The sequence below is a fragment of the Gastrolobium bilobum genome, unplaced genomic scaffold (genome assembly GCF_033153095.1).
Source record: "Gastrolobium bilobum isolate Gb01-03AN ecotype WA unplaced genomic scaffold, APGP_CSIRO_Gbil_v1 utg73968, whole genome shotgun sequence".
Lineage (NCBI taxonomy): Eukaryota > Viridiplantae > Streptophyta > Magnoliopsida > Fabales > Fabaceae > Gastrolobium > Gastrolobium bilobum.
The window spans coordinates 15,521-26,406 of record NW_026899688.1 but is presented as its reverse complement, the minus strand read 5'-3'; the positions used below and the strand labels follow the sequence as shown (position 1 = coordinate 26,406).

The 10,886-nt window shown below is 30.0% G+C and overlaps 1 protein-coding gene across 2 annotated transcripts; it reads left to right on the top strand.

Moving 5' to 3' along the window:
* Positions 1-4,096: 4,096 nt before the first annotated feature.
* Positions 4,097-9,907, top strand: LOC133292583 (uncharacterized). 2 transcript variants are annotated; one of them, XM_061491012.1, is made up of 6 exons: positions 4,097-4,187; positions 4,391-4,572; positions 4,718-4,775; positions 6,831-6,943; positions 8,231-8,463; positions 9,473-9,907. In XM_061491012.1, the coding sequence occupies exons 2-5, from the start codon at positions 4,411-4,413 to the stop codon at positions 8,459-8,461; spliced, it is 564 nt and encodes a 187-aa protein (XP_061346996.1). In that variant the 5' UTR covers positions 4,097-4,187; positions 4,391-4,410; the 3' UTR covers positions 8,462-8,463; positions 9,473-9,907. The 2 variants fall into 2 exon arrangements, with proteins under 2 accessions (XP_061346996.1, XP_061346995.1); XM_061491011.1 differs by having other exon boundaries at positions 4,391-4,602.
* Positions 9,908-10,886: the final 979 nt, after the last annotated feature.

Genomic DNA, 10,886 nt, shown 5'->3' with positions numbered 1-10,886 from the left:
GACCACAGAAAAAAAATTAATTATTGCATTTTAATTAAATAATTACGCATTTATTGCAGTTTTGAAAATAATTACGGATCTATTGCACAATGTGATGCCTTTTTTGGGCGTCACATGTGACGCCTTATTTAGGCGTCTCTCACTTGAGGGAAGACGCCCCAATGGAGCGTCTCTCACCTAAGGTTGGCACGTGTCATTTTTTTTTCTAAAAAAAATAATAATTTAATCATAAAACTTCTGAAGGCCGTAACTTTTGACTGGGGTATCAATTCAGGTAATTATTTTTTTGATTCCACATAACTTTTCGAGATCTACGTAATGACATCTCATTGATATATTTTATTTCTCAGAAACACAATTTTAATTTGCAAGAATGGTATTATAAGAGCGGTTAAACCAAGAAGCCTCTGAGTTCTGGGTTTGTGATTTAATATACAGAAATAAATAAAATTTTGATTTGTGATTTAGTTTTTTTTATAATACTTTTTTATTATAACAAAAATTTGGTTTGTGATTTAAATTTAAAATAAAAATAAAAATAATTATTATTAAGGAAAACAAAATAAAGATTTGATTTGTGATTTAAACTAAAAAATTAATTTGAAAAATCTGTAGAAATAAAGAAAATAATTAAATAAATATTCTAAATCTCTAAGGAAGAAAGATATTATTTTTGAAATTAATGATTAATGCTATAAGTTTCTGAGTTATTATTCGTGGTCTGAAATTAATGATGGGTTATGAATGTTTTTCAAAAATAAAATTACCTACATTAGGCGTGATTGTCTCTTGATTGAAACTCAATTTAGACGCGATTGGGGACGTGTCAGGTGTTAACACGTGTCACATTTTTAAACTTAGAAGCCTCCGAGTTCAGCGTTTGTGATTTAATATAAAAAATAAATCAAGATTTGATGTGCGATTTAATTTAAAAAATAATTTTTTTTTTATTATAAAAAAATTTGATTTGTGATTTAAATTAATAGTAACAATTATTATCAATAAGGAAAACAAAATAAAGATTTGATTTGTGATTTAAACTCAAAAATCAATTTGAAAAATCTGTATTAATTAAGGAAATAATTAAATAAATATTCTAAATCTCTAAGGAAGAAGGATTACCTAATTTAAATTTAAATTATATAAAATATATCAAATAAGATTTCATTGCGTAGATCTCGAAAAGTTATTGCGTAGATCTCGAAAAGTTATGTGGAATCAAAAAAAGAATTAACTGAATTGGATACCTGAGTCAAAAGTTATGGCATTTTTATGATTAAATTATTATTATTTTTTTTTTTAAAAAATGACACGTGTCAACCTTAGGTGAGAGACGCTCTATTGGGACGTCTTTCCTTAAGTGAGAGACGCCTAAATGAGGCGTCACATGTGACACCCAAAAAAAGCGTATTGTGTAATAAATCCGTAATTATTTTTAAAATTGCAATAAATATATAATTTTTTAATTAAAATACAATAATGAAATTTTTTTGCCGAACGACCACAATTGAATCAGTAAACCATCAACTAGTGTTTTCATTGGTGAATGACTGACCGGTCTTTAAAACATCGATCTAACGTGATTGGATGGATCTATTTACCCCCCCAAAAAAAAAAAGTATCCGAAGTTAAAATTATAAAAATAAAATTGAAATCAATATTAAACCGTTGGTCATGAAGTGATATAGGAATCTAATTAAAAACAATTATAGATTATACGTTTTTTTAAAAATAAAATCTAAAACTTCTAAAAGATAATATAAATTCTAAACATTAATTCAGAACTATACCAATAATGAATGTCTTATAAATGTATTTACTTTCTTAACGATATGAATTAAATGCTCAAATATAGAGTTTCAGATATTTTAGTTAAGAAAATTTTCAGTCTAGATTACATAATCTGGTTGAATTTTAAAATTGATAGTGTTATCTTTTATTATTATTATTTTTCTTGCTCTATATCAATTCAAAATATTTAATTTATTAATATACCAATAATTAATGTCTAATAAATGTATTTATTTTATCGCTTTGAATGAAATTAAGTGATCTCCCAAATTGATAGAGTTTCAGAAATTATAAAAGATTACATCGTTCGGTTGAATTGTAAAACAGATAATATAGTCATAAATTATTAACAACAGGGAGGAATTTTTTCAAATGAAATCAAGTAAATAAAGGTAATAAATCCTTTATTTTAATTTTTTTTCCTGGAGTTATATAAATTCTAAATATTCAATTTATCACTATACCAATAATGGATCTCTCATAATCGAAATGAATTAAATACCCAAATCTGTAGAGTTTCACAAATTATAGTTCAGAATGGTGTGGCTGTGTTTTTTAAGTAAAAAATATAGTCATTAATTATTAAATCCAAGAAGAAGGAATTATTTCAAATTAAATTTTGTAAGTAAAGATAATATAGTTCTTTATTATAATTTTTTCTAGAACAATAGGAATTCTAAATATTTAATTCGTTAATGTATCATTAACGAATGTCTCATAAATGTATTTATTTCATTTTTTTAATGAAAGGGGTTAAATTCTCGAATCTCTAGAGCTTCAGGCATTTAGTTAAGAAATTATTTTTTAAAAAGAAAAAAAAAATTACATGTGCTGGTTGAATTTTTAAAAAAAATTATAGTCAGTAATTTTCAACAAGAAGGAGAAATAATTTCAAATGAAATCATGTAAATAAAGGGAATATAAGCCTTTTTTTTCTAGAGCTATATAAATTATAAATATTTAATTTATTACTATACGAATAATGAATACTCCTAAATTTATTTATTTTATTTTTTTAACAAAATTACATGATCTGGTTGAATTTCAAAATAAAAGAATATTAAGTAATTATTAACAAGAAAGAGGAATTATTTAAAAAAAATCTATAGATTTATTTTATATTCTGAATGAAATTCCCATATCTATAGATTTTCAGACATTTTAGTTATGAAATTTTCATTTTAGATTTCATGTTCTTGTTGAATTTCAAAATAGAAAATATAATAAGTAATTATCAACAACAATAAAAAGGAATTATTAAAAATGAAATCGAGGTGATATATGCATTCCATATTATTATTTATTTTTTCTAGATATATACAAATTCTAAATATTTAATTTATTACTCTACAAATAATGAATGGATCATAAATATATTTATTTTATTTTTTTGAATGAAATAATAAATTCCCAATCTATAAGGTATCAGACATTTTAGTTAAAAAGATTGCAGGCTGGATTTTAAAATAGTAAACCTAGTAAGTAATCATTAACAACAACAAGAAGGAGCAGTTATTGCAAATTAAATCAATTAAATAAAAGGTCATACAAGCCTTTATTATTATTTTTTCTAGGTCTATATAAATTTTAAGTATTTAATTTTTTCCTATATCAGTAATCAATGTGTCAGAAATGTATTTATTTTATTCTTTAATGAAATTATTTGAATTTCCAAATATATACAATTTTATACATTTTAGTTAAGAAATATTTTATTTTAAATTACATGGTCTTGTTGTATTTTCAAATAGGTCATGTATCCTGTACCTCCCAAAAATGCGTTATGTAGAAAGTAATTATTAACAAGAAGCAGAAATCGTTTCAAATATATCAGTTTTTATTTTTATTATTATTTTAAGATATTAGTAGATATTATATTATATTTTAAAGTTATTGGAAATTGATATTCTTTCATTTAAGATAAGACAATCTTAATTGTCCATAAATAAAACAAACGATCAAAAGATAAGAAAAATAGAATGTGTCAGGATAAATAATGAGGAAATAATAACTTACCATTTAAAAATGGTCTGAACGATTTTAGAGTGAATAAAATCATGAAGATAAATCTTTACAATTTTTTTTTGTAAGGATATATATTTTGGAATATTTCTTTACAAAAATACTTACCTTCCCCAAGTTTAAAAATTTGTAATAGTACGTGTTAAGTTGGTACAGTGGCACGTGTGTATTATCGAGCAGGACGAGCCACGTGGACACCTGTTTCGTCATTTTTTTCCGTCACCGTCGACGTCACGAGACTCTAGTCTTTTTCCCTCTCTCTCTCTCTCTCTCTCTTTGCTTCTCTCTCTTCTGGTTTCTTTCAATATAACCCTAAGCATTCTCTCTCTCACTCTCTCACTCTCTCTTTCTCTTTCTTCTTCTTCAATTTCAACGTATGTTTCCTTCTCTCTCTCTCTTCAATCCAAACATGTGTTTCGTTGCATCTGTGTTGTGTGTTGTGTGCATTTTTTAAAATTAAGCACCTTAATTGTGTTTCTCATTCATTGTCCTTAAAAAATTCTTCATTGTGTCAATGCTAGGTTTTGCATTCTCAGCGTGATCATCAGTTTGTAGTGATTTTAATTTGATTTTTCAGAGGTTTGAAGTTGTTGAAAGATGAGTTCTCGGACAGTGAGGAGTTACCGGCGTAGGAAGACGAATTTGGAGTTGGACCTTAACCGTGTCCCTGATGAAGAGAGTCGAGAGGAGGAACAGGAGCCACCTTCCACTCAACTTGTTCCCATGATTGATGTTGACGCCATTGATGATGATGATGTTGTTGAGTCCTCTCCCAGGGCTTTTGCTCTGGTCATTATTATTTATTAATTATTTTTTATTATTATTATTTTAGTTTTTATTACATGTTTGAACTTTGCTGGAGACTGAACTTGTTCGTTTGATTCTGTTTTTTCGTTGTGTTAAGGCCAGAAACAATTCGAGGAGAATTCGCGAGAGGACTGTAGTTGATGTGGAGGATTCAGGTAACAATGATATAACTTTCCTATACTTGTTTCCTTGTTCATAAGCACCATGATGAACTGTTTGTGTGATGAATTTTGATATTCAGATTTTTATTTCCTTTTATTTGTTATTGTTGTTGTGTTGGTTTATTTTTTATTATTTTATTTTATTTTTTCAAATTCTATATGGATGTTGGGGGGGGTAGTTTGATGAGTTTTGAATGATTTCCATTTCGTTACAAAATCCATATAATATTTGGTCTACTATTAGTTGTACACAACTGTCTGTGTTGTCTCCATGGGACCCAGAGGTCTCATTGTTCATGTTCGAATCATGTAATCAGTTCTTGAAAATCCAAAGTAAGGCTGTGAATGGAGAGCTTTATAGCACCACATTACCCTTTATTTGTACTACACTATTTCCTCATTGTGTTGTTCCGGTGACCAAAATTGTTTTGTTTTTTTTGAAAGAAGACTCAGTTAAGTTAGCTTTGTAAGAGTAGATTGCCTCAGGCTAGGTCTTGGTTCATCAAAGAAGTAATTATTTATAATTAGCGGTTTAATCTCAAGGTCAGCTCAAAATTTAAATAACTAGCTTTCTGCCGTTGAAGCAAAACATTTTGTCTTTTGGCTTTGAAGCTCTTGCTGATCTTTTAATTCTTTTTTTGAGTCTTAAGGTGATGGAGATTGTATGTTATGATAGTTTTGATAAAAGGTTCTATAAAATAAATTGTTTTGACAAGAAGTTATGCAATAGTTGAACCTTATAATTTGGTCAATGAAGATTTCTTGATGAATTGAGAACAAAATGAATGGAGATCCTTTTGATGTAGCTTTGAAGTTGACAACTATTGTGGTTCAGTGATAGGATTCAACCCATTAATAGGGTGTACGTAAGAAGGGGTCATAGAGGATCAGCCCATATGCAAGCATGGTTGACCCAAGAAGCTGTTGTAACTGCTTCGTGTGGGAGTGAAAGAATATGATAGGAGAGAGGAGGGAGACGGGTGTGTGAGAAATGTATTGGGTTGAGTAGGGAGAGACCAAAGCCTCTCGAAAGCTCTCAAATACCAGTGTCTCCTTCATTTTCCTTTGTTTTCTTGCATTTTCTTTACCATACAGTTTGTATCTTTCCATACTGATACTGATATCTAATATATGTATCTCTGTCTGTACTCTTGTTCAATTCATACTTGATACCTATCAATTGGTATCAGAGCTCCTGATCAGAGAGCTGTGGATGTTGAGAAGAATGGTAGCTTGTTTTAAGTGGATTACAATATGCTTTTGAGATGTTCCTGTGCCATAGATTCTAGGGACACTGTACCTTAATTTGAAACATTGTCTGCATCGCTTGTTAGATCATGGTGCCTTAACGTCAATCAGTGATATTATTGGTCAGAGGTGATGTTTCCAACCTATATAGACGTCTAACGTATTAGTAGTATAAACAAGAGGAGGTAAGAAAAAGGAAGCCATATTCATGGCCCTCAACTGGGGATGTAGTACATTAGGAAATATAACAGAATAATTTAAAATTCTAGTTATGGGATTTAATTTTGATCCACTGTCAATACAAAGAGTTTCCCACTCTAGTGGACTATATAATACAACTTGTTTGAAAAACCTTTATGAAGTTTTTACCACAACTGAAAATCCATATTTAAGGGAAGAAATGCAAACTAGAGGATCAGCAAATGAGGAAACAAATTGAAATTCATGAACAGAGATAGAAATTTTATATTTAATTAGTAAAGGAATTAATCCATGTCATTAGATTTTTGACTCTTTTATTATCCATTATTTGATAACAAAATATTTGAACTTGAAATTATAGAAGCAAAAGTCATGCGTGCGAACTGCCCTTACACATTTTTAATTTTTTCCCCATTTGGATATGAGTTGATTGGCTCCCCGTATTGTTTTTGATATTATGGAAAATGTTCCCTTCCCAAATTCTTTTACAGATGGTGAATTTGAATACTTCTTACTTGTTTACTAAAGTAGTCTATTCCTGTTGTGGTCTTTAGTGTTATTGTGGTGGTTTAACATATCTGTCATTCATGATTATTGCAGAAGATCGGGCTAGGGTTGGTCGCAAGCATGACAGATGCAGAGAACCACTCAAAATGCCAACATTTTTTCATTGTGGTCCTCGTGGGAATTTGGAAGGCAGTAGCAGTTCTGTGGTAATAAAATCTCTCTACTTATTTTTTTTAATGTTCTGTGGTTCTTTTTGCTTTGTTTTGCTATATTATGAATTATATTTCAGATGTGTAATATGTTAATGATGTGTAGTTGAAAATGGTGCGGGGGATGAGTTGACATACAAGAAAGATAAGATCAGGAGTGAATGTAAGAAAGAAAGTAGGAGTAGCATCTACGTAGGAAAGGATGATAAAATCTTGTGTAAAATGTGAGGAAAAGAACATTGAAGCTCCTGCACAAAAGAGTTGATCTTATAGAATATAGCTAGAAAAAGGAGGTAGAGGGTGGGAGATCAAAGAAAAGAGAAACCCTTAAGAAAGACCTTGGTCTAACTGGCCTTTCCAAAATTTTAATTTTTAACAAAATACAATGGCATTGTTTGATCCATGTAGCTTGATGTAACGCATTCATGTTTTGCTGTGTTTTGTAGTAGTTTTAATGTGTAAACATTTATTATTTCCTGTTTATCATTTGTTTCAAGCCTTGATGTTTAGGCGTCTACGAGTTCAACTTGTTTTTTTTAATTCTTTATTTTTGGGATCTAGGAGATATACAGTATAACCTACTTGAAATGACTGTGTTAGGATATCTTGTTGAGATTGCTATGTCTTGTCACATAGTTGTATCTTGTACATGATTTGTCTGCAAGCAAGTAATGCCCTTTTCATAATTTTTTTTTGGGGCTCCTAAGGAGCTAAACAATGCTAGATGGGTAACGGGGGAATTTAACCCATGCCCCTTTCATTTGGTGGTAACTGGGGACATAATCTTATATTCTTGAGTTAAGCAAAGCTGCAGTGGCATACTATTATTTACGTACCATACAGATAAAAGATTTATGGTTGGCTGGTTTATTGAAAAGTTTTTTAATTGCATGTACTGCAACTAATGCAAATTATGCAGCTTGAGGTTAAATGTTGGTTGTACAGTAGTTCGTTAATTTCAATTTTCAACATGGATGGTTTTTTTTTTTTTTTTGAGAAAATGTGATTGGATGTTATCCATCCTCTTAATCGTTTGTAGGAAACTTGAGTTCAAGATATGCTACTGCTTTTCACAATGCCCTTATTCTCATGTCTTTGTTTTATTTTCATCCTCTTTTCTGCTGTAGTACTTGAAACTTGAATTTTTTGAAGGAATTTACCATTTTTGGCTTTGTCCTAGTATATATATTCCTAGCCTATATTAAAATGTAAATTTTATTAGTCATCGATGTTTACCAAGGTTTGCTGGTGTTCAAATTGCTGATTTGAATATTCCTTTTGCAGAAGATAAATGCTAGAAAGTCACCTGAACCACCTCCACCTGCGAAGGAGCCAGTCTTTAACTGTCCAATATGTATGGGTCCTTTGAAAGAAGAAATGTCAACAAGGTGTGGTCATATTTTTTGCAAGCATTGCATTAAAGCTGCAATAGCTTCACAGGGTAAATGCCCTACCTGTAGAAAAAAGGTTACTGTAAGAGAGCTGATAAGGGTCTTTCTTCCATCAGCTAGTTGAAGGTATGGCCAAAATAACTGGTTATTTAATAAGTTGGAGGAAGTGCTTTCATGTTATTTGACTTTGTAGATTTAATTAGTTCTAGAAATGTATGCCATTGCTTTCCAGTGAACTTTTGGCCGACTGGTTGTTTTTTTTTTATTTGGTGTGTGTGCAATTTGAGTAAACATGATTTAGCATTTTCTATTTTAATACCAGAAAAATGAACTCGCATACTTGTGGGAAGAAAATGAGATATTAGAGTTTCAAAAGAAATGGTGTTGGAGACACTAATGGGGTAAAATAAGGGAAGTTGATCAAGGAGAAGGGGTGTAACGAATTATCCGAAATATATGTTTTAATTTCATATTCGCGTTAATATCATTTAATTAATTTTTTTTTATTTGGCTAGTGTTGTTTGGATAGACGAGGAACTGTTGGGACAAAAGGCAATCATGGAAACTACCTATTGTTCTATTAATATGTATAGGAATTTAAATAGAATACAGGGCATGTAAAATATTCAGATGCTGTTAGGTAGGGTACATAGGAAGTGAAAGATAAAAGGTGGTAAAATAAATCACGGCCTAATCAGTGGTAGATACTTGATACAAAAAATTCTTGTGATCATATATTACTTGGATGAGCTAAACAAAAAGTGGCTTTGGATGTGTGTTTAGATTATTTTATTTTGTGTTCAAAAAGTAATATAAACCATACATGATACATCCCCTTGATTTATCGAATGTCATCTCCCCTTTCATAATTAGCTCAGGTTTACTTTTTTCTTTTTTATACTTTGATTATATCTTTTCTCCTCACGTTTTTCGTTTTTTCATTATTAATTTGGTTGAGGTTCATTTGTTCTTTACTCATTTTAATTTCATTTTATTTTTCAAATTAATATGCATGCTTCTGTTAGGGTTAGGCAATACGTGCTTAATATTGTTTCATTGGAAGGCCACATGAAAAGAAAGAAAATAGTTTCATTATTCTATCCTCACGAGTAGTTGCTCTTTTGCCATATAACAGGATCTGCATCCAAGCTTTATTGAGGAGAAGTGGGAATGGAAGAAACTTCATTGTCCTTTGAAGATTGCTGAGTGGCTGTGTTGTTTCTAACATGTTCCTCATAGCAGATGCTTATTTGTTTTTAAGTAGCTGTTTCTCCTCATTCTTCATATCAATACAGGGAGATGCTAGGTAGATACTATTTGTGTCTCCGTTTTTTTAAACAATTTTCATAACTCTCAGTCTTTCGTTTTTTCTTATTGGTGAAAAGATGGGATCAGAGAGGCCGGTTAATATGACCCCCCCATCTTGACATAGGGGATTTATTTATATAAGTTTATTGATTAGGCTCCTTGACTTTGTTTTTAATGGAGCCGGTTGCCAGTATAATTAGTTATATACTTTTTTTTTTAAGTGTTTTGCAGTACCGGTTCAGCATGATTAATTTGGTTTTAGATGGTAGTACTTTGCTTGTTTAATGCTGCTTTTTCTTCAACTGGTTGCAATTATTTGTTGACTATCTTTTTCTTGACAAAAAGAAAGGGCTAGAGTTCCGTTTTGATGGATTTCTTTAAGATTTAGGACAGAAAATGTGGCCTTTTGAGTGTCATGATAGGGAGCCCCTACCTGATTCAGTACATTTTTCATATATCAAATATATGTTTTAAAAACCAAAACTGTTACAACGATAGAGTTACCTGGCAACATCCCTGCTCTTGTCACCCGGGCTATCAAACATTTCTTTTATTCAAGATTCAATTGAAGGAAATTTTGTGCCTAGGTACATTACAAAATCATGTTTAACCCGTTAGAAACGTGTATATAATTAAAATTAAGTTAGCAAAATTAGGTTTAACCCGTTAGAAACATGTTTTAAAATTAGGTTTGTTACCAAAAATAAAATAAAATAGGTTAGCATATGTTCAGATTTATTTTACGTATTTTGGTAGTCAATCCGTCTGATTTAGTTTTTGTAATTAGGCCTCCTTATTGTCTCCTCGTCTTTTTTGTTTTAACTTCGACTTTACATGCATCCCTTGATGATTAGATTTTGTTCTACTTTTTTAATAAATTATTCTTTTACACATTATTTTTTCAATATCATTTTAATACTACTTTCTTTTTATATAATAAAACAAGAGAAGTATAATTTTTAATATACGTTTTCTTTTATTCTTTTTTTCATAAACTAAGTATAGATTAAAGGTGTCAAAAAAATTGATGTATAAAAATCCTGTTCTCATGTGTCTCTCTCTATGTATATAGTCGGAAAACCTATTGACCAATCGGGTTAATTGGTATCCAATTTGTATGAATTTTATTATACGTTTTAGTATTTTCTTTTCTTTTATCTCAACATAATATTTAGAGTCTAACCAGTCTCTAAAAATTATAAACACCTAGAGAATCGATTCTCCCATGAGGTCAATTGAGA

Excerpts from the sequence above, each read along its gene's own strand:
- LOC133292583 (XM_061491011.1), top strand. The coding sequence starts at position 4,411 with ATGAGTTCTCGGACAGTGAGGAGTTACCGGCGTAGGAAGACGAATTTG. Across the intron at positions 4,776-6,830 it reads AGTTGATGTGGAGGATTCAG|AAGATCGGGCTAGGGTTGGT; the intron begins GTAACAATGATA and ends TGATTATTGCAG. Across the intron at positions 6,944-8,230 it reads AAGGCAGTAGCAGTTCTGTG|AAGATAAATGCTAGAAAGTC; the intron begins GTAATAAAATCT and ends TTCCTTTTGCAG.